The sequence below is a fragment of the Chenopodium album genome, chromosome 18 (assembly GCF_948465745.1).
Source record: "Chenopodium album chromosome 18, dcCheAlbu1.1, whole genome shotgun sequence".
Classification (NCBI taxonomy): domain Eukaryota; kingdom Viridiplantae; phylum Streptophyta; class Magnoliopsida; order Caryophyllales; family Amaranthaceae; genus Chenopodium; species Chenopodium album.
The window spans coordinates 50,503,015-50,530,335 of NC_137851.1; the positions used below are offsets into that span (position 1 = coordinate 50,503,015).

General features: G+C 32.7%; 2 protein-coding genes across 2 annotated transcripts; both read right to left on the bottom strand.

Annotated features, from left to right (window-relative positions):
* Positions 1 to 3,214: 3,214 nt before the first annotated feature.
* Positions 3,215 to 11,674, bottom strand: LOC145592529 (pyrophosphate--fructose 6-phosphate 1-phosphotransferase subunit alpha-like). Its single transcript, XM_081649029.1, has 19 exons — positions 11,514 to 11,674; positions 10,237 to 10,409; positions 9,615 to 9,727; positions 8,570 to 8,644; positions 8,375 to 8,488; positions 8,221 to 8,288; positions 7,896 to 7,979; positions 6,882 to 6,935; positions 6,279 to 6,359; positions 6,067 to 6,160; positions 5,912 to 5,985; positions 5,606 to 5,716; positions 5,460 to 5,504; positions 5,315 to 5,371; positions 4,973 to 5,077; positions 4,755 to 4,871; positions 4,504 to 4,607; positions 3,995 to 4,160; positions 3,215 to 3,579 (listed from the first exon to the last, which is right to left on the bottom strand). Exons 1-19 carry the CDS (start codon positions 11,601 to 11,603, stop codon positions 3,451 to 3,453), a joined length of 1,854 nt encoding a protein of 617 aa, XP_081505155.1. The 5' UTR covers positions 11,604 to 11,674; the 3' UTR covers positions 3,215 to 3,450.
* A 3,323-nt stretch (positions 11,675 to 14,997) lies between these two features.
* LOC145592530 (bZIP transcription factor 50-like) lies at positions 14,998 to 17,418 on the bottom strand. The gene is made up of 3 exons (XM_081649030.1): positions 16,760 to 17,418; positions 16,207 to 16,424; positions 14,998 to 15,600 (listed from the first exon to the last, which is right to left on the bottom strand). The coding sequence occupies exons 1-3, from the start codon at positions 17,212 to 17,214 to the stop codon at positions 15,344 to 15,346; spliced, it is 930 nt and encodes a 309-aa protein (XP_081505156.1). The 5' UTR covers positions 17,215 to 17,418; the 3' UTR covers positions 14,998 to 15,343.
* Positions 17,419 to 27,321: the final 9,903 nt, after the last annotated feature.

Below are 27,321 nucleotides of genomic sequence, written 5' to 3' on the forward strand. Positions count from 1 at the left end.
GTAATTTGTATTTTTAATTATCTCCTTAAAATCTAGTATTTTCCTTAATTCTATTTTTCCATCTCCTAAATATTCGATCATCATATTTTCCTACCTTTTATTTCCCTTGATTATTCCCCAAGTAATCTCCCTTGCCATATTATTTTTCATGACAACACACCTTCCATATTTTTATTATACACAATCACCTTAATATCAAAACTTTCCATAATTACTTATTCACTTCTCCAGGTATTTCCATAACTCTTCTTGCCATAATTCTTCCTACATTTTCCTACCATATTTCATTCCCATACTAACCTATAAATACCCCTCCATTTCATGACCAAAACACCAATTCTCATAATTCTCTCTTATTCTCTTATCTTATTTCTCTCTCTTTTTCCTTCTCCTCCTTGCGCACCACCACCTCCACCGTACACCACCACCACCTTCGGCGACCCCTGCCGCCACCAGCCACCTCCGGCACTCCCTGCCGTCGCCGGCAGCCCTCCCTTGCCGCCACTCTCCTCCTCTTTCTCCTTGGTTTTCTATCTTTTCTTCTTCTCTTTTCTTATTTATTTAATTATAATTATTATGGGGATTTATAAAAATTATTATAACTAGTTTTAATTAAATAAAATCAGATTTTTAATGATGTTTATGAGAAAATAATTTTAAAGGTTCATGTACATATAGTTGAGGGTTTTTAATTTAATTATTGTGATTATTTATTAACCTTATATTAATTAAGGTTATATTTAATTGTTGGGTGTGTTCAATCAAGGTTCTTGAGTTCTTTTGTGAGGTTTTGTTAAGCAAGGATCGAGGTTTAGGTGGCTAGATACCTTTGAAAGTGATTGAATTGAATAACATGTTTTATGCGATTTTAGTTGTGATTGACTTTAATTAAATTATGGTTTATGAAATAAAGCATGTTTAATTAATTGGTTTTAATAAATAAATTGGAGTATTGATTTTTATATGATGCTTTGAAGGAGTTGAATTGTTTATCATGTTTTAAAGATTTGATTTTGAAAGTATGTTGAATTTAATTAAAAAGGAGTTTGAGGTATTTATTGGAATTTATGAGTTAAAGAGATTATTGATTATTTAAAAAGCTTTACAAACATGTTTATTTTATTAATCCCACTATGCGGATTCATTGAAGACTATGGACTTTGTATGACCTAGTCTTTCTCCAAGAATAGCCTTGAAATAGTAGGAGACTACCTTGAGGGGTGTGCACACTTAGAGAGGAGTTTGAGTTAAATTGATTTTATAAATCATTCTTATTATTGAGTTTTGAATTAATGGATTTTTAATAATCATTCTTATTGAATTATTGAGTTATTGAAATTATATTTGAGTATTGAGAATTGGTTTTAAATCACGAGTATTGAAATTTATTGGAAATTGGTTTGGAAATCATGTTTGCAAATAAATTGAGTTTACATTATCTTGCATTTATCGTACTTAACATATTTTGCTAATTCGTATTTCCTATTTTGACTAATTTCAAGTGAAGTCAATATGTGAGCATTTGGAGTCCCGGAAATGTCTTCATCTAGATTAGGAATGTCGGTTCTTGTCTTTAATTATGAGTACTCATGACAATGGTTATTATTATTATGGTTTTATTAATAAAAGAGTATTGAAGATTTTGCTGCAAAGTATTGGTTTTATTTAGTAAGTTTGGTAGCCCTGCGTAATCACGCGGCGGTAATACGCCTAAGTCTATCTCTACAGTATAATTATACGTATTTTTCTAGTATTTCCGTAGAGGGAGATTTGGAGTGTTACAAATTGATTATTAGCCCCATGGTGGACGCCAAATTGTTTAGGCAAATCTTAGTTGGGATACTCTAGGAATTTGCTTAGGGATTAGGGGTGATAACAATCAGACCTTAAACATCAAACGTAATAAGCAAGAACAATAATAAAGCAATAAACAAACGATTTTAATATTAAGAGAGGGTTTAGAGATACAATACTGAATAAGGACAGACTCCTTGCACAGAAAGGACTCAACTCCGAGAGAATTAATGAAATAAATTGTTCGTATTAATGTCTTAGTCAGCGTATCATCATATTACAATGTATAATTCTGCTATTTAACAACTAGGGTTACAAAGATATCAGAATATATTCAAATGGAGAAGATCTTCTTGATTTCATTCTCCTTTCCTTGTTCAGCAAGTGTATTTTTGGCTTGTAATCGCATAATTGATCTCTTGATTCCCTTGCTATACTTGTATCAATCAAGCCGTTTGCTTGATTCTTGGTGTTCCTTGAATGCTTGGTTGTGCCCTACGGTTAGTGGGCTACTTAGTACAACGGGCCCAACATAATTGTCAAATTAGTTTGTCATGTCACATAAGATTTCAAGTTAACCCTCTTCATAGTTGTTTTGTACTCCAATGGTAGTTACTAGCTTGCTATTAAAATGATCTTGACTTTCTCAATTAGTTATTTAAATTTAATTATATTAATATATTAATCTCCAAAACTTTGAAAAATATTTCTACAGCAAATTAGCTTGTCCAAGCTAATTTATTTTTTAACTCTAATGGTCAAGCTAGTAGCTATGAATTGTTGAAAATCGCAAACAAGTCATTAACTACGACCATTAGATTTGCTTAAGAATCCTTTAGATTTGAAGTATGATACAACATGGGCCTAATAATCATACCCAACATTATTTATTTCATTTTGAAAGGAGGAGAGATTGAGATTGAACTTCTGATTTTATCACACTACTATATATGGAGTTTTAATACCATGCAAAGTATTGATTCAAGCAAAAAAAAAATAAAAAAAATAAAAAATAAAAAACTCAACTTGAATTATTGTAGAATGGGTAATTATTGAGTACTCAAAAATAATGATGGTAAGTTATAAGACTTATAACAGTTAAAAGCACATAATACACTATAAGACTCTGCAAGGGCTCCATTTTCCTCACTGATCTTTTTTTTTTTTTTTGATCTTGATCTTATGCTAGAAGATGTGCTTAAATCGTGTAACTCTTTTAATTCTATTGCTTGGTGTCATGTAAAACGGGAAGGGAATAGCGTAGCTCATCATTTAGCCCGTTTAGTGCCCGTTTATTCCCTTGACTACCAAAGACTACACAATCAATTGCAACCACAAGCCTCAAACTGAGGTAGATGGAGTATTAAGCCTAAAACCTTACAATACAAATATGCAGTCACTTACCAAAGCAAACGTCACCTGTCGGTTCACACTAATTATTTAGTAATTCTACTCATTCCAAAACTGCAATGCGTTTTCACGCATGTACTGATTAGGAGTATCACATCTATAAAGAAAATTTTAAAGAAATTCTTAAAAAGGAAATCCTAGTGTTCATATAATCTAACATGGCAATCCTGATTCGGCACGGATGAAAAACTTGTATAGACTTCCAACCAAGTCTTCCCAAACTGAGTAATCATTAAGTCAAGTCGATTAGAGGTACTTTTGCCCACTGTTGGAGTTTGATGACATAACAGTCAGAATATCCGTCACAGAAGACATGGAACTGAGTGCTACTTTCAAAATGTCCTGTGAACATCCAGGTTTCACAATGGATCGTACCTGGAAACAAGATTTGAAGTTAAGCAAACCAAACTGAGGCAAAATTGCTAATGGCAAAGTTTTAGGAAATTAAGCATCTACTATGTGCAGCCTTAAATCCCTTCACAACCCCTCCTTCCCACGGACAAAAAAAGGGATCTCAAGTAAGAATAAAAAACACTAATCGAGCAGGTAGTGGATATGAAATCCAGAACTCCTCTGGCTGCAATTGCACCGACATTAAGCATGTCTCCAAAATGATATATCAGTGTATGAAGGTGGAATTCCAACAGATTATATTCCTCAGATAGCTAAGTGTCTAGGAATACAGACAGAAGGTCATTTATACTCCAAAATTACCAACCAATTAGGTGGATCCATGGCGACATAAGCATGAAACTATAAGAGTTATAAGTGGAGTGAAAGGATAACATACCTTGTCTAAATATTCTTGCAGCTGCTTGATACGGCCCATATAATCCAGGTCTTCCACACACAAGCTAACAGCCTTAGCATCAGCACCAGGGCCATCAAATTGAAGAGGACCTGGATTTCTGTAGATATCTTCCATCAAAAACCTAGAAGCATTCTGTCTCAAAAGCCTGCAAAGGAGACGGCAAAATAAATCAAGATCAGACCTGATCGATTTTGCAACATATATAGGGTGAGAAAATCCTATTGTAACTTGGATTCCTACTTTTCAATGATATCCAATGACTAAACAATTTGTCATTGATATGACGTACATATTTATGCAGTAGTTAAAATTACAGAGTCCAAGTGTTAATACAAGTTGATCATTGATTAAGAAATACGAGTAATTAACCCATTTAGTCGGTACCCTTTCTTATCCTGAGGGCTAACTGTAGGAACATGTGCTCATGGAAAGTTATCACTGCAAGAACATCTGCAACAACCAAAATTACAGCCACAAGAAAGACTTACTCATAAGCTTTGCCTTTCAAATCCACTGTTGCAGGATGAATAGCAGGTTTTCCAATAGACAATGTACCAGGACCACGTGAATAACGTTTAACAGTCATCATTGCCTGGGTTCATCATAAAGCAATGAATAAGCTTTTAATATTTTAATGTTACACAGTTCAAAAATAACAAAACGTTGAAAACAATATAGCTAGAAGCTGAAAGAACAATTTATTCAGCAGTAAAATGAGCAGATAGGAATCAAGCCTTACTGTCAATGGAGCGGCACCGCATTTCCACTTATTCAGAGGATTTTTAAGGTTGGTAAGAGTTGCCATGTAACCATTCAGACCAGCCGCAAGGACATGGTAGCATATGTGACCAAGAACCTGCACAGATACATTCAATTGTCAGATGCATTCAATTGTAACCAAAATATAACCCTTCGCATACCACCAAAATCTGAGTCTATTTAAGAATCAGGGCATACATATGCATAGTCACAGTCAAATTTCGATGGTAGAGATCCACGAGCTTGATATCCAAAAAAGTGACAGATGGCATTAAATTTCTTTCCCTTGTATGTGCCTTCTTTCTGCCAAAGAGGAGAGAGGCAATTAAAGACTACAGGAATTCAATTAACAAACCTAGTAATTCAGCATCCACTTTAGCATATTAATTGAAAAATGTGACTAAATAATTATTAACAGCCTGAAAATTAAGGACAATAATAGAAGCTAGTACACATTTTTTTTGGCCTTAATTACATTAAGATCTAGAAAATAACATAAAATACTCCACCCATGACAGTTTCTCCAATAAGATTTCATACCAAACGTTTATTCATTTCTGTCTCCACAAGATGAGCTAGAAGCTTTTCGGTCTCAATCTGCATAAACAATTAAATTAGATCATTTTTAAATTAAAACTGCTAGTAGTGAGACCACTTAAAAGGACCAAAGGCTTCAAGCCAGCACCTGTGACAACTGAGCAGAATCATCTGATTCAGGGTGGAGGAGCAACTGCAAAATAAGAAACCCAGTATAAAGAAACGAAACATGACTCAATACTATAGAAAGAAATCTCCAATCAAAAAGTGACGTATGTATTAAGAGTTTGGTACCTGTTTTCTAATAAAAGGTGGCAAAAACTCCAGCAAGGCAGATGCCCAGGGAGAAAGCTGAGAAGAAATATTGTCAATAGATACACCTCCTCGATAAAGACCATGAATTTCCTGCATGGCATCATGGAAAACATGCATAAGAAACAAAGATCGAAAAACTTGAAGAATGATCAAGGGACCTTAACATATATAAAACAAGATAAAGATATCCAAAGTTCCAAACTCAATACTTTGCTCTTTAAACCAAAGCAAAGAAATGCATTTATAGAAGATAAGATTTCAACAATGCACCCTCTACTTTTATACCTGCAGGAGGGCATAAATTTCAGGAATGCTTTCAATAAGCCCTTCTGGAAGCAGGATAACCCCATGGTTCTTGTCTGGAATACAAAAATAACAACAAAAGAATCAGAAAGCAGCAAATCTATCAACATAATTGAGTGAGAGGGGGAACACTAGACCTTTTTCTGCTCTGGCTTGGACTGCATCACAGATTTGTGTTGTCAGATCAAATAAAGTTAGTTTTGACGCAGCCACCTCCTCACCAAGAATAACCTAAATAAAACACCGAGATACATCCTTATTGCTTTACATCTAACAGGCACTTTTCCCCCATTTATGATAGAAATGACAAAAATAGGACTGTATTAGTAGTCCAGACAAGGAAACTGACCATATTGGGATGTGACTGGAGAGTGCATTCCAAAGCAACATGTGACGCCTTTCTGCCCATCAGCCGAATAAAATAATAATACTGGAAATTTGGAAAAGAAATCACATTGATGAGCCTTTCAGACAATAATAAATATCCTTGAGAGTAAAGGGGTTAATTTTAGGATTAGTAAAAATACAAAGCTTTTGAAGTACACGTGTTCATATGCTGTATAAGTTACTTATAGAGAACCACAAAATAAATAAGTCAGCTATTATTAAGAAACACCCAACGCAAAGCAAATTGATTGACGCAGACTTCCAAAGAAGACATAATTCTGAGCAATGAGCATGCATCCAATTAAGAGGGTTTCCTAAACCCCAAACTGGCTGAACCTCCAGCCAATTCAATTAAAATCGATCACACAAGAGAACATTCCAAATTTTTATAAAACCTCACCCCAAACAAAAATTCCAGTACCCCAAAAACTATTTAAAAGCTGCAGGATTATAAATGTCATTAGCCTACCAGCACCATAGTATAGGTGGTACATACACCAACAATATCACCCCATTTGACTTCTCATTACTGATAGTAGAAAATTGACAAGTAGAAAAAAATTACCTTCTCAGCAGACAACGCATCTGTGCAAACATTGCTAATGAGCTGAGAGTTAACCTAAAAAAAAGCAAGAACAATGAGATAAATTAACCGGAAAGGTCAAAAATATTAAACAAGAAAAATTCTAGATAATGATAGTTCAAATCCAAGTAAAATGAATCACTGCAATGGAAATGACAACACAAAAAGGCACAAGCCTACTGCCTTCATCTATAACTCAGTGCACTCTATCTGCCCTCAATGAACCAGGATTTTCCAAAGCTTCTACATTAGAGTTATAAGCGTGCGTTAACCCTAACACAACAAAACAAGAAATAGGAAAGCCACCAAAAGCGAATTTAAATTGCAGCACTAGACATTATAAAATTCATTTAGATACTCCATCCTGCATTATCAAATCACTAGCACAAATGCTCATCCACGGCTCCATAAAAATTAATTTCCCTAAGTAGTAGCCCCACTTCAAATATACAAAGCTTCAGGGCCTTAAAGGAAATGAATAATAATACACCCTCCATCCCTAAAAAGGCTCCATGGACATTAATTTCCCTAAGTCGTAGCCCCAATTCTCATTTCAGTGGGATCTATCATCCATTATCTTCTTTTGATATTGACATAAAATCAACAAAACCCCTCAAATCCCACTATATTTTCTCTCAGCTCCCCTTAAAACTCTCACTACTTTTAGTATTCAACATTAATCAACAATTCCACTCTTAAAACCCCTTCAAAAAAAAAATTAGGGGCTTTCATTAGTAATATAAAGGGAAAAAAAGAAAGAGAAAAAAATATAGATTGCATGCACTCCAACACCTCAATGGTTTAGATCACAAAGTATCAATAAACAAACCAGATCAAATTAATGAAATCTGAAATGCGCATGCCTAGTTTGTTTGTGTCCATGTCATTCTCTTCCATGTGTTTGGTGTAGTACACAAGTGTAAAACCATTTTTTATCAATGAAATTTAGCAGGAACTATATCTTAACTCGTGAAATCTTAGGTAGCAGATCAATACCTTACATATGGTATCAAATCCAACATCAGCTTCAACAAACTGATTCTTTAGATCTCCATTCAAGGTAACTGGAACACCAACCACCTGCAACTCCCAAATAATATTGGATCGTTAAATTGAGATCTTTAGGCACATATATAGGGATGGGACCATGGAGGCATTAAGAGAAAGAGTGAAGAACTGAAGACAATATTATCATAACATCAAATTTTGTATCTGGCTAAAGTGATATAAGTGATCAACACAATTAATTATAGCATATAGCCATACAATTGACACCAGCAAAAAAATTAACAAAGGAAATGCACCGATAAAGTTGAGGCACCTTTGTTGAGCATTTTGCCTCAGCAAACGTTTCAGCAAGTTGAGCAGCATCAGTATTTGATGTTACACCTTCAAAAGAAAAAAAGAAAAATGATTATCAACAACTCCATTGAGCTGAATTTAGTCTTTTTGGGCAAACTTTCTACTAGAAGTACCTCCAATAATTACAAGGCCATCCAGCTTTAAAGCCTTGCACGAAGCTAATGCAGCATTAACTTGCTCAGTTGTTCTTATTTGATCTTTAGTCCTTCCCAGCAAATCATAACCACCTTGAAAAATCAAGTAAATGTAAAGTATTAAATTCCAGATAAGAAGGTTTCTTATGGATAAAATCCTATGAAAGCACTTACCTTGGTTTTTATAGGTAGACAGGATTTCATCAGTTATTTCAAGAGTCTTTTGGGCAAATAAACCCTCTGTACCACCTGCATGAGGCAAAAGTACACTGGCTTTTAGTAAATAACATTTTTCCAGCAAGACCACAAAGGCCATAACAAGGTAAATATGGCAGCATGATGCAACAACAAGACCCTACTCAATAGCGATATGAACAAACAGCTACAACTCTTAACTACATAGACTAGCCACAAGTAAAAACATCTCTCTTGTCCATGGGGCACCAAAGAATTGCAATCTATGTCCAGCTCTAACTATAAAGACTAGTCACAAGTAAAAACATCTCTCTTGTCCATGGGGCACCAAAGTATAACAATCTATGTCCAGCACTCAGCTTCCATATAGCAGATAGCTGCAAACTAATGACAGTAACAGAGATCGAACAAAAAGTAAAAGTAAAGGGATAGGATTTCTCCATTGAGAAAACATACACAGTCTACACAGTCACAGATCCATCCCTACAGATGTAACAAGCAACTGCGCTAACAAAAGACAATGAACCACAGTGAATGTAACAACCACGTTTTAGTCTTTTACAGCCCAATGTCAACACTTGGACATAGAAGGGGCCAAGCATAAGTTATCCACCACATCAAGTTTCTCCAACAATATGATCAACATCAGCCATCAACATCCTATAGACCTAAATGCCCCTTAATTATACAACAAATGTGAAAAACCTCTCAAGCGAGTACAGACTGCTTCACCCATCGTGAAAGGGTTGTTAAGATACCAATAAAATAAAATGAAAAATGTTTCTAGGCATCTCATATTTCATGTTAATTCGGTAGAAAGAGTTTCTCTTGCACCATCCAATTATTTAGTTTTCCCCAAATTCTAGCAGCCTATTTAGTATGTGAAATTAGATATATGGGGGATGGGATGCTGAAAAGTAAACACATTTACATCATCTTTGACAGCTGAAAGAAAACCGTGCTCCACCTCAACAAGAGTCAGAAATTAATTCTTTAACAGCTCATAACTAATAGTTCCTTTTACCTAGAAACCCAAGCAAAACATTGTCTGAGTTGTGTATCTTGAGAGCGTTAAAAAGACCCCATATAACATTGTGTCCTCCTGGAGATTGTCGCCCACTGAAGACAACTCCCACCCTGCTCAAAAAAAAGATCAAAAATAGCATGATTAACAGGAACCCCAATCATAATCAGTAATATAACAATAAATAAATAAATAAATAATATATATATATATATATATATATATATATATATATATATATATATATATGTAATTGAGCCACTCAAATACTAATTTGGACTCATTTAAAAGAGAGGATTCCTAATTAAACTCCTATGTTTGTATCTATTGCAATGTTATATGGGCAAGGAATATCAGTTACTCGCATCAAATATCAAATAGCAAGTTTAAAACTGGTTGCAGGAATCAAAACGCGAGTCTAGAAAGTGATAGAAAGATAACTTACATGCAATCGGACATATAAGTTACCAGCAATTGCTATGGGCATTGACAGTTTAGTTACACAAGATAGACTTAATCTAACAGCATTATCTTTCTAGAAAGCATTACTACTTGTTTCTGTTTCTGACAATCCCTGAAAGTAAAATCATGATACCAAGGAAGAAAATATGAAATTACACACCTGATAGTTGGATGCTCAGTAATAATATGTGCATCTGGGACCTTAGCAGTTGCCCTGAGGAAATGAGCCAATGGTTGACCAAATGTGTGAGGATAATACCGGCTGATGGCGTGAGCATCAGCAGGATCTATAGCAGTGGTACGGTCACCATATTCTACCCTTACAGTAGTTCCCTGCACATTTCATGGTGAAAAAGATCAGTCAAATGAAGCACAAAGCTTAATATATATGAATCACGGTGCAGAAAATTTTCTATTTTTCATTATGTCATTGATATGTTCAAGTTAGGTTGATTACTTTGCCAAATCATGCTGAACACTTACAAATTTTTCAGGAAAACTATTCCACACACTAGAATATTTAACTAGAGTAAAACTCCATTGCTTTCATTGACTTGAATTAGACTGGATATAAGACTTCATATATCCAAAAAGTTTTGTGACTGTTTGATATAAAGATTTGCAACGCAATAACATATGATTCCATTGTTTACCTTACTTGAGGGTAATGACTAATGATTCATAAATTCCTCCCACTTGTTACCCTCATCCTCCCTCTCTCATATGATTCCATTTCATTACTCCCATCATACCAAACACACCCTATATATAATATATGAGATATGACATTGAGTCGTGATAACATTTTATTTTATTTAAAAGATAAAAACTTGGGGATAGAGTTCCTTTGCCATGGAAAAGGACAATTTCACAAATCCGATTTAATTCGTCGACACTACCGCCATTTATTACTGCCTACCAAACAAGAAAAGAAAAGAAGGGGAAAAAAAAAAAAAAAAAAAAAGTTGAACAAATCAGTTAAATAACATAGATTACTAGAAAGTAATGAAATAATATAACAATTCTAAATCGAATGAGTGAGTATATATTTACAACGCTGAATCAACCAATCGAACATTAGATCAAACAATTTTTTAAAAAAGTACTTCAATACGAGTATTTGACGATCCATTCATCACATTGCTTGATTAAATAATCACTCAATGAAAATAAAAATAAAAAATAAATAATCTAATCAGAAAATAAATAATCCGATCTGTAAAAGCGAGATTTATTCAAATTAGTATACATTAATCAACCTTACCACTACATAATCCAATCAAAAATATTTCGGAATTTAAAATATATATGTATCAAGCGATCTACACTACTGCATCACAAATCAGGCTACTCAAAACCAAAAATAGCTTGAAAAAAAAATCAAAATAATTTTGAAAAAATTCCGAAAAAAGCTCAGAATTTAGAGAGAGAAAAGACCTGAAGGCAAGGCGGAAGTTGAGGCTGGTGAAGAGAACGTTGTTTTTGAAGGTCAGAGAGTTCTCTGGGAATTCCGAAATCTGAATCCATAGTTTCAGTTTTGGGTTGAACTCTAGTGTTTCAGTGTGTTTTACCTAACTATGGTGGTGCAGTGTGCTCTCTGTTTCTCTCGACTTCTTCTTTTTATATCGGCGATATAACCCAAGTCCACTTCAACTACCTCAAACCCAAACCCCTTGCTTAAGAAACAGATAATTATTTGACGTGTTTTGACTTTAACCAATACTCGTATTTGGTTTTTAAAAAAATAAAGGACTTTAATAAAAGAAGTTATTTTGAATTTTTTCTAATTATGTAGTAATATTTTTAGAAAAAAAAAAAATACGGAGTTATTATGTAATGATACAGAATAATAGCCATTAGCCAATAAAGAAAGCCAAGAGAGAGCGTCATGTAACATGTAGACTTGTGACGAATGCTTTTGATATATATTATATATTTTGAATATGACAAACTGATAGATATACAATATTATTGTAACATTATTTGACAAAATCAATGCTCCAATACAAAAATTAAATAAATATTACAATTTTTAAATCCAAATTCCAATTATTCAACGACTAGCCACTAAAACATCTTACACTTCAAAGTTACTCAAAATCTATTAGCTATTACTAAAACAGAAATTTGCTGACATCATACACCCCCTCCTCATCCTAAGTGTCGCTTCCACATTAAAAATTTCCCATCATTTTGTTGTATGATATCATCATTTTTTTTTTTTTGAACATTGTATGATATCATCATTTTTTATTGTATTAGATAATAATGCATACTACGGTTGTTGGTTGCTTATAAATACAAAACTATCAAATTGCATAACATAATCTATATATATATATATATATATATATATATATATATATATATATATATATATATATATATATATATATATATATATATATATATATATATATATATATATATCCATTCAAAAAATAAGCTTTGTTCAAAAAAATAAAAAAAAAGCTATGAATAATGAAAAGTGACTGACTTTTGGCCACAATGCCAAAGTGAATTATAAGTGTAAATTTTAAAAAAAATAAAATTAAAAAAAAAAAAAAAAAACAACCTAATTATCCTAAATTCCCTCCTATTTAATTGTGATGATATTGGTAATAACTTTTCTAACCATGCAAGATATATGAAAATGTCTGCACAACAATATGAGTTCATTGAAAACATAACTCCAATGAAGGAAACTATGAAAATTAAGATATGGATAATACGCTTATGGAAGCCACCAAACTTTGATAATCCAAATGACTATAATAGCATTGAGATGGTATTTCTTGATGAAAAAAGTATTAACAATGTATTCAAATTAAATTTTTAAGTCACATACAAAACAATATTAATTCTATTTTTTCTAAACGTTTGTTTTATGATTATTTCAACATACTCATTTGATTATGAAATAAATACATTAAAAGAAGAAAACAGCAAGTAAACTTTTATAATCCCACTAAATGAAAAACATATGATAATGATTAATCTCATATAATATAAATTAGGTTAAATATTTATCATCATCGTGCAATGCATGGGTACTAATCTAGTTTTTAAAGTAAACAATAAAACTTGTACATCATAAAAATTAAAAAAAAAAATGTAATATTATTATGAGCTCTCAAAAACAATTTATATAAATTTATAAATGTGACCATAACCACGAACAGGTATTTTTACCAGTTCAATTAACCATATCTGTTTATTTTTAATGGCATATTAAACCTATAAAAAAAAAGTGTCGTTTATACCTATTAAAGATTACAACTTTTCTTTTGCACAGCCCTACTTCGGATTTAAGTGAGACTTTATTAAATTTGGTATTTTTTTTGTATATTAATCAATTTTACTTAGGTGGCGAGTAAATTTTTTAATTCTAAAATAAAATACAAATCTAATTTTTAATTAGTCGAAATAATACTTTTACCTACGTGGCACGGCGAATGCTCTCCAAAAATGCCAACTTTATTTATATATATTAGATTAGATTAGTTTAGATTAGATTAGGTACATTAATGGGTAAAAAAAGAACATACAAAGGGCATGTTCTCTTCAGCTTATTTTCAGTTCACTTCAGTTTAGCTCTAATAAGTTCAGTTCAGTTCAGCTCTTATTTTAATTTCCTTCACTCATAAAATATTCGTTCAGTTCAGCTCTAATAAGTTCAATCAGTTCAGTTCAGTTCAGCTCTTATCTTAATTTCCTTCACTCGTAAAATATTCAGTTCAGTTCATTTCACTTCAGCTTCAATAAGTTCAGTTCAGTCAATGAGAACAGGCCTGAAGTATTAGTTATTGACAAGCTTGAAAGTTATATTGTTGGTAGTCTTGGCACATAGTAACACATTATTTGTTTGTGTCATTTTGTGTTTATTCTTCATTTTATTTACATTGTTGATGATTAGATTTTTTATTTAAATTTATTAAGAAATTAAAGATATCTAATTCATTAATTAATTTTTCTAAAGGAATAGTTGTCAAAATTTAATCAAAAAATGTGTTATTTATATTTGTTTTTTGGATAGTACTCAGTAAAATTAATTCATTAATAAAAATCTATACTATTAATAAAAAGTTATACGACATATACACAAGGATTCGATTTTAACAAATACCTAAGAAATTGAATCAAACAAACATGTTTCCTTGAGAAACCAAGATTAGGGGGCATTCCACCAATTAAAATTTTAAAATCAATCAAAATTCCTTCAACAATCGACAATGAAGGCTAAGGATTTATTCAACAATCGACAATGGAGGTTAAGATTTATTCAACAATCGGCAATAGAGGAAAGAGGAGAGAATCAAAGATGTGCTAATATGATAAAAGTTTTTCTTACCTTAAAAATCAAAAACAAAGGGCAATAAAGTATTTGGAAAAAAAAATAAAATTTTGCCCTCATCTTAAAAAATAAATAAAAAAAAAATTGAAAAAAAAAAAATTACTTAGAAATAAAGAGAATCCTTTTGTTGGATATAGAATATCCAGAGATGACCAGGATTTCTCAATAAAGACCCAGCTCCTGCCTCCTAGTCAAAAGATAACTATGTCACCAACCAACCAATCAACTTCCAAGTTCCAACTTCACCTAACTTTCTCAACTAAGGATCACCTAATCCTTTAAAAACTGGAACTGCTAGTAGCAATGCTGCTTCATTCCCTTGTTTCCAATTTCTACAATTAAGATTATAACTGAAACAATTGTCTGCCTGATAATTTTCCAATCAACACTCATTGCATTGATTTAAAATCCTATCTTCCACGCAGTACCAACGTTGATCTCATCGTAAGGACTAAGTATTGCTTTAGCTCCATAATAGTTTAATCAAGTATTTGCTCTAAAATCATTGGTAGACTCTACCAGACTTACCACACAGTTGTTTTCAATCTATACTTGAACTAACACATAGCCAAACAAAAGTGTTAATGACAATAATATGAATTTTGAAAGTCTTATACTTAATACAAGGATAAACCGTCCTGAAATTTCACAAGAGAGCGCAGAGAGGTCATACGGGAAGGGGAGAAAGAAAAAGAAATCAAAACAAAAAAGATAGTTTGTTACACTAGTATTAAGGTGTTACTGATATGAAACATCGGGGAACCTGAAAGAGGTTGGGGAAGGGGGAAGGAGATCACTTCCTAAACACTCTTTCCAGTAGAGTACCTCTCCCTACATCCCATGTAAAAGTTAAAGCTGAGAACCAACTTTCTCCAGCAATACCATAAAAACTGGAAGCAGCGGAGAAAGGATTTCAGTTGCATAACACAGTAGTACGTTCAAAATCAGACTTCATCTTGGTCCTTGAAGCTCTGCATCTCTTACTCTTCAGGAAAGAAAGGGTCACCCACAGTTCAGTGACTTTCATTCTCTTTCTTTTTGGTGTTGCGCTTTCCTGTTCTTTTCTCTCCACGCTTTCGTGTGGAACTGCGTCCTGATTTTGCAGGGGCAGTTGAGGCAGCAAGCATATGTTGACCATTAACCAAACCAGGGAAACCAACAGCAGGGATTCTGTAAAACCAGCATACAAAGGTGAGGGAAATAGAAAACTAGGAATGCCAAAACAATTTCTAAAATGATATGACACATGCTCAAGCAAGGACAAAAGAAGTAAAGAGTATAAACAGTCAGTGCTGCAGAAACATAGAGAAAAAGGATCAGATGCAAGGGTGAACCGAACTTCACATATCTGTTATGGAGTACAAATGTATGGATTTTTTCAATGTCTTTCCATGCAAGTATGCAACCAAAAAAGGGAAATCAGGAAGAAGAATGTCAAGTTGAGCGTTGTAGGTTAACTCAATGGGGAAGAAGAATGTCAAGATGAGCACTGTAGGTTAACTGAAATTCAATTATTTCGGTTCGTACATCACAAAAGTCAGGGGTAAACATTCACAATAAAGCAATACATATACTCTTCCAAAGACTCGATTAGTAATAACACTTTTGAATCACAACAAGACAATGCTTGAATGATGATCATATTATAAAAATTACAAGGCTAGCTAGCCAGTCTATGATCACAGTCTTACAAGAGAAGGGAGCGAACTGCAGGAACAGGATCTGAACAGATACATATATATAAACACAGGACAAGGCAAGATGAGAAATTCATACCCAACAAGAGCACAGCAGGCTCCGGAATGGCCATGGACGCACCATACGCACTGCCCAAGGAAATACGCAACATCTGATTCTCGGCATAACAACACTGAAGCAACCTCCCCAATCTCCTGCATTCCGCTTCCATATAACGACTCTTTATCTCCAAATCCTTGACATACATCTTTTTCCTTTCTCTTGATCTCATCGCGGCATCTCTATTTCTCAATTGTCTGAACAACAATCATCTCACATTATTACACAATGGAACCACACAAAAAACACATGCCAATTCAATAAGCATCCAATATTATGCGTCCAGAATTAAGTGTAACATTGCTATTTCAAATTAGACAATTAATTTCACTATAATTACATATATATAAATTTAAAAACACGGAAAAATCTACACTTTTACATAACTTAGACTGAGCAACCGCGCAAACTAATATACAACCTGACTAAATTCTACAAATTCAACAATTAAAGAAAGAGCAGACATTTAAATACATCCCAATTTAATTGTAAAATTCAAAACATACTCAATTTATGTAAATGTAGAGGTTACCTTTTACGTTTCTTGGAGAGGGGATCATCATGATCAGTGTCATCATCGAGGTCTAAAACATCATCCCCGGACTTATCATTCTCAGATTTGTCACAATTCGATTCAAAATTGGGGACATCAACACCACTACAATTACTATTTATCTTAACAACATTATCCTCGGAATTCGAACAACTAGATGAATTCGGAATCGAAGCAGGTTCATCGGACGGCTGAGGTGTATCAAGCAGAAGATCAGACCATAAGATATCATTGCTTAATTCTAATTGTGCTTGATTAATATCGTGTTCGTCATCATCCTTCATCAGCAACTCCTCAACCCACGACTCGATTGTATTCTCTTTCGCGATTCCAGTTGTTGCATCATCTTCCAATGATGGAGAAACATCTGAGAAGAATTGAAATTCGCCTTCTGGAAACAAATTATCCCAGTCGATTTCCTTCAATTCATCCATCTTTATCCTCAATTAAACCCTAATTTGATTCAACTAAAACTCTATTAACCAATTAAAGAACAAAAAAAAAAAAAAAAAAAACCTAAATTATGTACAAAATTTTTTAAAAAAATAGAAGAAATTTTTTTGATTGCGAGAATTATGCATCGTTTTCTTCTTCAGTCCAATTTTTGGGAGGAGAGAGAAGGGAGAAGAATTTTACTATTTCAGTTGACAGAAATTGGAAGGACATGATTTATACCCTTTAAAAGATGACGTAATTACTAAAATACCCCTTTGAAAAATCAAAGGGGATTTCCTTCGTTGAGAAGGAGGAGAAAGAGGTAGGAAAGGACGCGGTTACAGGCTTACAGCTTACAGGAAGTAAGAGAAAGTGGATGTTGCATCACTCAACCAATCAGAATGCCCCTTTGTGATGACATGGCATCATTATATTTTGGTACTAACTGTACTCGTTTCAGGTGGGCTTGGGATTGAATTAATTAACTTACTGTTACCATAGGCCCAAAACGCTAATACAAATAGTTTTGATAAAATACTCCGTATTTAGCAAATAGGTATAGAGCATAAAGGCTATCGCCTATTGGTAATAATTTTCCTCAAAAGGCTATTCATATCGTGTGGATTGCGCCAGTTGAAATCCCTAATATTATAAAAAATTCCATATGCCAAAGTTTTTTACAACCTACTCGTATGAAAAATTGTGGGTTAAGTGGTTAAATATTTAAATCTTTAAAAGAGGTATTGGATTTTAAAATAGTGAAATCCAATCTAACTTGATAACTAAATCCAAAAAAAATATACTACAGAGTATACGAAGTATTTGTAATATTACTCTACCATTATTTGAAAATTAATCCTCAATTTTTAAATTCGTATTCGAAACCAATAAGGTGCTGCTGTTACATTTCAATACCATTCCTTAGAGATGAGAGTAGAGCAGGTCAAATAGAATAACTCACCCAAGTGATATAGGGATGGTTTTAGGTTTCGTGGATGGTGGGGCGGAGATAGGGATGAAAATTATAGCCTCATCCTACCTCTTCCCGCCCTATTGACAACCCTATTACTAATAACCAAATAAGAGTCTTAATTAGTTGTTTGTGGTTGCACGTTAAAATCCATGGCATAGCAAAATCCACATACATACATGGTGGTAATGGACTAAATTTGGTTAGGAAAAGTGAGTTGCCTAAATGGGTAAATGTGTATATTTAAGTGGTGTTAACAAGTCAAGTTGAATCCAATAGTAGTCAATTGGAGCTAAATTTATTATGATATCTTAAAGCAAGCTTTTAGATAAGTTTTCAAGATGAGCTCATTTCAGGTTTTTGTTTGTTTGAGCTGGGCTCGACTGAAGCTTGTATAAATATGAGCTCAATTTCAGGTTTTTGTTTGTTTGAGCTCGGCTCGACTGAAGCTTGTATAAATATGAGCTCAAGATCAAGGCGAGCAAAAATGAATATATCCTTAACCCTTTTAAAAGTCCATAGCACCGTTATTGTAGCACAAAATGAGCTCCAAATTTACTGTTCCTTAGAAACAGGAAAATTACGGACCTGCCCTTTTCCTCCTTTGCTGAAGCACAAATATTCCAGGGGTAGTATTGTCTTTTGGTTTTCTGTCTTAATTGGTGTACATTTGTCAGCTTCTCTTTGCCACGTCTTTCCCCTTATTGCTGTAAGTTCAATTCTCTCTCTTTCAGTTTTAGAATTCTTTTTCTACATTTTAATTTGCTGATTTTTTTTCCTTGCAGTGGGAAGCTCAATGACGAATTCCAATGGAATTTGGGCTACTGTTAGTTTACACCTGATGGTTATGGATTATAAGGTGTGCTGTAATACCTCGTATTTTTATACGTATTTTAATTAAAATAAGTATTTTGAGAAGTATTTAATTAAATCGAAATATTTTATTTAAAGTATTTTAATTATTCATTTTAATAAGTTTAAAAATATTTTATAAAAGGAAAGTTTATTTAATTAATTATTTTATTTAAGTTGGGATTTAATTTAAGAAAGTTTTATTTTAGTAAAGTTTTATTAGGGAATGGATTAGGAAAGATTAAAAAAAAGAAAAGTTTAGGGAGAAGGGTTTCTAGAGAAGAGGTATAAATATTCAACACTTGAGGCAAATCAAACTTTGTCTAGAGTGGAGAAACCCCAAGGTAAACTTCTTTCCCTTTCTCTTTATTTTTCTTTTTCTTTCTCTTTTTCCCCTACCCCTTCTCGGCTCCCCCTCACCGCTGACCACCACCAGTAGCGGTGGCCGCCGGCCGCCAGCAGCCCCAGCCGGCAGCAGCGGCAGCCACCAACAGCTGGCGGCAGCCTAGCTGTCGGTTGCCCTCCTCTTTCGAATAAAAAAAAAAATTTAAATCTTTGTTTTAAAAACTAGTTTAATCCTAGATCTAATTATTAATTATGAGTTTTGTGATTTGATTTTTAATGTTTGATTATGAGTATTATGTAAATTAATTTTCAGATTTTATTTTCAATTGAAAAGCCCTAATTTTTGAAACCCTAGGTTCTTGAATTATGAATTATTGAAGGATTATGATATATAATGGTTTAAACCTTTGATTAAAGTGTTTTAAGGCTAAATTACAGCAAGTTTTCATTAAAATATAATGCTGGAATTTTTGGTAGTGTATTAAAAATCAAGTTTCCTTAAGGAATTTCAATTACCCATTAATTGAGATTAAAGTATGATGTTTTAAATATAATTTCAGCTTATTTTAATTAAATTATGAGGGATTTTATAATAGTATATATTGCTGGAAATTTGTGTAGAGAGGATTTTAATACTCTTCTATGATTTTAAATTGTAGGAGACTTCGAAGTGAGTGATTTCTTTTAGTCGTGGCAATATTAAGATCGTATTCAAGGTACGTTCGCGTACTTAGCATAATTTTATTGATGTAGTAGCATGCTAAATGTGTTTAATTGATTATGCTAGATTTGGAATGGAAATTATGATTTGGATGTTATTGGTGATTGAATTATGAAGCATGATTTATTTGTGATGGATTAATGGATGGAAAATTATAGTTTGGAATATTGTTTATGAACCACACTTTTATTTATGGCATGTTAGAGAGCACGTTTAATTAAACTAAATGTTTAATTTGGTTTGGAATATTAAAAGGGAATTTTATTATGGTTCATATAATTTTTATTGATGCTTTAAGCATGGGAAATGAGCTATTTAAGTGTCTTTGTACACGAGGAATAAATTATATTTTGGTGTCTTAGTGCACTAAAGGTGTTTTCAACACCGAGGGATAGGATTTGTGGCGCATTATGCGTTTAAGGTGTCTTTGACACCGAGGTAGATTTAAAAAGGGTTCAACAATAAATATTATGTGGTCACTAATTATTCAAGAATTAAATTGGTATGTTTGATTGTCGGAATAATTATTGTTGATTGAATGATTATGGTTTGAGAGTCATCACCAAGTTTAATAATCTGTAAATGACGTAAAGTGAAAGAGATTACGCACCAAAACTCTTGGAACGTATATACCTTGAGTATGAACATATGGGGGGAGTTATGTGACTTTATATTTGATCATAACTTCTACTGGAGTACAGGACGCTGTACATTCCTTTTATTATTATTATGTGCAGGAATTCCGCCACTTACGAGTGGTTTTTGATGCTGGCACGGTTAGGTCCCGTGTCAGTAACCTCAATTTATTGGGGGAGGTTAGTGGGAAACCCGTTCGATGCGTAATCAACGCTAAATAAATTATGTAATTGTCTAGTGAGAAGTTTTGTTGAATGTTGTATGCTTGAAAAACAGGTGTAACAAGGTAAGTTGTGTGTTGATAGGTAATTGCATGTTAGTGTGTTAATTGCGCTTATGTACTTAGCTTTGCTGATTGTGTGTTTTGTGTGTTTGTTGGCCTTGTCTTTATCTTGGCTCTATGATGACTCATTTTTAATGGAGAGTTGTAACACCCCCAAATCTCCCTCTACGGAAATACCTGTATAATACGTATAATTATACCGTAGAGATAGACTTAGGCGTATTACCGCCGCGTGATTACGCAAGGCTACTCAAACTTACCAAAACAAACCAATACTTTGCAGCGGAAACTTCAAAACTCTACTTTATTTAATAACAGACTAAAAATAGTAACCATTGTCATGAGTACTCAAAATTAAATACAAGGACCAACATATCCTAATCAAGGTGAACCATTCCCGGGACTCCAAATGCTTATTTATTGACTTCACCTAAAATTAGTCAACACTGGTTACCATTAAGGTAAACAGGGCGAACCAAAACAAAATAAGAAATACGGATTAGCAAAATATGCTAAGTACGATAAGTGCAAGATAATTAAACTCAATTTATTAGCAAACATGCTTTTGAAATCAATTCCATCCTTTCCAATGATTTGACCAATAATTCCAACTCAAAATTCCAAAACCAATTTCAATAATCAATATCAATAGTCAATTCAATAAACCAATTCTTCTTTAAAACCAATTCCTTTTAATCCAATTCCTTTAAAACCAATTCCTCACCCAAGTGTGCACACCCCCCAAGCTAGTCTCCTTATATTACAAGACTATTTTTGAGGAAAGACCCGGTCATACAAAGTCCAAGGCCTTATCAATAAACCAAATCCGCATAGTGGGATTACCAAAATGCTTGTAAAGCATTAATAATAATAATTCAATAAATCCTCTTTAAATCCAATAATTCTAACTTTTAATAATAATTCAAAACTCCTTTTTATTTAATTCCACATGCTTTCAAAATCAAACCTTTTAAACATGAACAATAACTTTAATTATTTGAAACATGATATAAAATCAATACTCCAATTTATTTATCAAAACCAATTTATTTAAACATGCTTTTATTTCATAAATCATAATTCAATTCAATTCAATTCAATCATCATAAAATCATTCAAACATGCTTATTCAAACCAATCACTTTCAAGGTATCTAGCCATCTAACGTACCTTGATCCTTGCTTAACAAAATCACACAAATAGAATCTCAAGAATCTTGATCGAACACACCCTACAAATAAATATAACCTTAATTAATATAAGGTTAACGAATAATCACAATAATTAAACTAAAAACCTCTCAACTATATGTACATGAACCTTTTAAATTAATTTATCATAAACACCATTAAAAATCTGATTTTATATAATTAAAACTACTCATAATAATTTTTATAAATCCCCCATAATAATAATAATAATAATAATAATAATAATAATAATAATAATAATAATTGAATAAGAGAAGAGAAGAAGAAAAGATAAAAAAAACCAAGGAAAAGAGAAGAATTGGATTTGCGCTGGAAAGAATAGACAGAACTTGCAGAGGTTGTAACTCCTTTGATATAACTCCGAATTGGGTGTTTCTTGAGCCTAACCTCAAGGATTTTTCGAGAGGAATAATCTTCTGTGAAACGTCAATACCCCAAAAACTGACCAGAAGTGCCCGAAAATTGGCTTCAAAGATAAATGGGATGATTTGTGTAAAAAGAGGAGAAGAAAAGAAGAGAATTGGTGTGAAGAATGTGAGAGTATGGAGGGGTATTTATAGGCTAGCTCATGCAAGAATCATAGCAAGAGAATGTGGGAAGAATTATGGCAAGTAGGGTTTAAGGGATTACTAGGAGAAGTGAGTAAAAGAATTAAGGAAAGTTTGGATATTAACGTGATTGTGTATAATTGAATATGGAATGTATGTATGTCATGAAAAATAATAAGGAAATTGGAATTACTTGGAGAATAATTAAGAAGAATGAATGGCAAGAAAATATGATGATTAGATATTAAAAAGATGGAGAAATAGAATTAAGGAAAATAAGAGATTTTGGGAGATAATTAAAAATATAATTTTACCAAATAAATTCCCCCAAAATAATTCAATAGGGCCGAAAATATTGAGCTTACCATAGCTCAAATTTTCGGACTCCTATAAATATATTTAGGAAGATTTTGCTTGGTTTTTAAGGAATAAAATAATTATATAAATAATATAGAATAAATAATTAAATAATTAAATACCAATTATTTACCAATAAATAACCAAGAAAATTAGATTTTCCATTCATGGAAAATCCGAAATTCCTTAACTCATTATTGGGAATTTTCGGCCATATTAAATAATTAATAAAATATTACTTTGCTTTAATTAAAATATCCGAAATATGTAAATAATCCGGTTTTTAAAATAAGATAAATGGATAATAAATCTTATCCAAAATAATGATTAGTTTTCAAAATACTTTTGGCGCCAAAATTCATATACTATTTTGGCTCCAAATAATAATTTTTACTAAAATACCCTTTTTATAAAATAATTCCTAATTAATTAATTAGAAAATACGTATGAAAATACGGGGTATTACAAGAGTAGTGGAAACAAGTAGAGAGAAGCTTTTCAGGTGATGAAGCATATTCATGAATGGGCATGAGTGAAGAGCGAATCATGCTAGTTTCTATAAGTATATGATGTGTTTAATGCTTTAATTATTTATGATATTATTATTATGCATGACTAACGCAAAAGTTTTGAAGTTGGTTTGGTTTTCAATGAGGGCCTATAATGGTTCCAAGTTGTAACTTGAGTTTATTTTAATTCGTTTGACTTTGATTTGACTTTATTTTCGTTGATTGTCTTTTCAAGTTGACTTGTTTTAAATGGTTTTGAAATTAGACTTCCACTGTGTGTCTTTGATAGTTGCCTTAGCCATTTTCACGGTGGCGGTAATGTCTTAGATATTCCTATTTAAAGTTTTAAACAGGGCAAACAGGTATTTTAAAAGAAAGGAATTTCTAGGGTGTTACGTGTGCTTTTTTTTTTTTTTTTTTTTTGGGGTGTGTGTTAATTTGATTCATGATTCAGTGTTATTGCTGCCGGAATTGCTATGTAATTAGGGAATGTGTCTTTAAAATTCGTTAATTGTTGCAATTGTAATATTCATTATTGTTTGGTATGATTACTGTTGAGCCACAGTGTCTACACAGGGAATGGTATGGTGTTGTTGTTTATATTGTACTGTCAAATTTATTTATTGTTATTTAAAATTCTGATATATAAGATATTAATTTTCTGAGGCTCAGAACAATTTTGTGATGTACTTTATTCTATTAAAATATATATTGAGTGTCCTCTGATTTATTTCTTTGCCTTTTATACGAGTACATATTTCACATTTGGCTTGTATACATTTCTTTTTTCCTTCTCCATGCTGTGTGAAAAAAGGTTGGTGCTGTGAAACCTTGATTGAGGTTATTGTTTTATGGCCATTTTGATAAGAAAACTGCAATGTAGTGGATGATATTGTATCATAAACTTAATTACACAGACAAATTTGCATATTGACACAGTGATTCTTGGATTTAAAGAGTACATGAACTCCTGGACTGTAAATGAACTTGGAAATCTAAACTATAACTGTTAGTTTAGTTGTTGATTTATCTATTTGTGCTAATTTTGTTGTCCTTTTGGAGATCTGGCTTAAATAGTATTGCTTATGTTGGTTTTTTCTTTGTTTTCTACTTTCTCTTTTCTTCCTTTTCTTGGCAAGACAAAAAAGAATTATAGGAAATTCATATGGAATTAGCTGTGGTGGTAAAGCTGTATATTACTGCTAAGGGTAAGTTTATATGCTGAATTTGAACTCGAATTTTTAATGTGTGTATAGTTTCTTAGCTGGATTATTCTTAAACCTTGTAATTTGCTAAGTGTGAGAGATTAGTTTGTGTTTGTTTTTTTTAGAAAATTAAAATGCAGTCTTCGCCGGTTACAGGTTATGGCCATTCAACCAAACAAAATTGCCATTCCATTTCGACCTCTTTTAGGTCAAGTGGTTGATTGTTTAGGTTTCCCTGAACCAGTGTATGGTTACATAGATAAGGATAGGAACAATGCTTTTGCTCGTGTTAAAACTGAACGTGAGAAATCTGAATTTGTGTTTTTTGGTGGGGAGGCTAATACAATTCAGGATTCACAAGAAAGGGCAGCTCAAAAAGCTGTGCAAAAAATGATCAGCCAATATGGAGTGCGTATCAATGATTTTACATTTGATAGAGCAAGAATGTATCAGCTGTGTAGTAAACTTTATAAGCATAAGGTTGTCGAGCTATGTCGTGAGAAGGGACTAGAAGTGCCTACAAATCAAGGAAATTTGGGAAAGAGGGCATCTGAGGATGTTGTCCATGTGACGCTCAACTATGTTGAATTTCTAGGTGCTGTTGTTACAAAAAAAGGAGCAGATGTGAGTCCATTGGAGACTATTTAGATTGAAGGTATAGGTTTTGTCTCTTGGTTAACGGTGTCTTGCCCACATAGTGCAACTGGTGTGGAATGCATTTACAGTGATCCCTGTCCTAAAGTAGATGCTGCAAGGCAAAAGGCTGCTAAAAGGGCTGTCCATTACTTGGTTCTGCAGTATAACCTAGAGATTATAGATGCTAATTATTGACTTTCTTCAGAGAAGGGTGCTGCTTGTTCTGCTTTAAAGGCAAGGTTTTATCATTTCAAGGAACGATTGGCAGTAAAAAAATGGATACTTTTCTGAAGGAGTTTGTGTGACTCCTACATCTGAAGAGTTTCAGATACCTAAGGCTGTTGTACCACCCCCTGCTCCAATAAAGCGACGCTCAGGTGCAGTTATGGATGCTGCTTCTTCTTCTGTGAGGGTTACTGAACCCTTAGTTTCTGGCATCCCTGAACTAGAGACTGTTTGCAAGCGTGCTAAGTTTGCTTAGGTTGTTTAGTGTCTTAGTTTAGATTTAGCGTGGCACGATGTTTGCCTGTTTAATGGCTTCTTATGTTTAGTATGCATTAAGTTTATTAATATTATCTAGGTTTCTGTTTTTACTATGGGTGCTTAGCTTTACTGCTTGGTCTAAGTATGTTGCATCAATTACAAGGAAGTCTTATGTACGTTGCGTCTTGAATATAATGTAATGTACCTTTTGAATGAATGAAAGCACCTTTTGGATTTGGTTATCTAAGCGCAACCTCTTTATCTTATGGATGAAAATATTATTTCCATATTGATTATTATCTTTGAAATAATAGCTGAAACAACACTTACTCCATGTAAATGTAATACCCCGTATTTTTATACGTATTTTCCTAATTAATTAATTAATTATTATTTTCTAAAAAGGGTATTTTAGTAATTTAACTTACTATTTAAATCTTGGAGCCAAAACGATATTTGAATTTTGGCGCCAAAAGTATTTTAAAAACAAATTATTATTTTGGATAAGATTTATTATCCATTTATCCTATTTTAAAAACCGGATTATTTATATATTCTGGATATTTTAATTAAGGCAAAAGCTATATTTTATTATTATTTTAATAAGTCCGAAAATCCCATTTATTTGGCTAATAAATTTCGGATTTTCCTAAGAGAAAATCTGATTTTATTAGTTAAATTATTTGGTGAATATTTGGTATTTTATTATTTAATTATTTATTACAATAAATATTATTTACACAATTATTTTAATTCCTTAAAACTAGCAAAATAATTTCCTAAAGTACTAAATAGGAGGGCCGAAAATATGAGCTTAGGAAAGCTCAAAAATTTCGGCCATCCCATATAGATTTTGGGAAAAATATTTTTGGTAAATTGTATTTTTAATTATCTCATATTTTCCTTAAATCTAATTCTCCATCTTTTTAGTATCCAATCATTATATTTTCTTGCCATCTATTTTTCTTAATTATTCCCCAAGTAATTCCAATTTCCTTAATATTTTTCATGACAATCATACCTTCCATATTCAATTATACACAATCTCTTCAATATCAAAACTTTCCTTAAATCTTTACTCACTTCTCCAAGTAATCCCTTAAACCCTACTTACCATAATTCTTCCCAAATTCTTTTACCATAATTTTTGCATGAGCTAGCCTATAAATACCCCTCCATACCTCTCACATTCTTCACACCAATTCTCTTCTTTTCTTCTCCTCTTTTTACACAAATCATCCCGTTTATCTTTGAAGCCAATTTTCGGGCACTTCTGGTCAGTTTTTGGGGTATTTCTGTTTCACAGAAGATTGTTCCTCTCGAAAAATCCTTGAGTTTAGGCTCAAGAAT

Bases quoted from the DNA above. Each gene is read 5' to 3' on its own strand.
- LOC145592529 (XM_081649029.1), bottom strand. From the start codon at position 11,603: ATGGATTCAGATTTCGGAATTCCCAGAGAACTCTCTGACCTTCAAAAA. The intron at 10,410-11,513 runs GTCTTTTCTCTC...TGAAATGTGCAG, and splicing joins AACTTCCGCCTTGCCTTCAG to GGAACTACTGTAAGGGTAGA. The intron at 4,872-4,972 runs GTATGCCCTGAT...GTATCTGTGCAG, and splicing joins TTGACTGTGACTATGCATAT to GTTCTTGGTCACATATGCTA.
- LOC145592530 (XM_081649030.1), bottom strand. From the start codon at position 17,214: ATGGATGAATTGAAGGAAATCGACTGGGATAATTTGTTTCCAGAAGGC. The intron at 16,425-16,759 runs GTAACCTCTACA...ATTGTTGTTCAG, and splicing joins CTCTCCAAGAAACGTAAAAG to ACAATTGAGAAATAGAGATG. The intron at 15,601-16,206 runs GTATGAATTTCT...CTGGTTTTACAG, and splicing joins GCCTGCTGTGCTCTTGTTGG to AATCCCTGCTGTTGGTTTCC.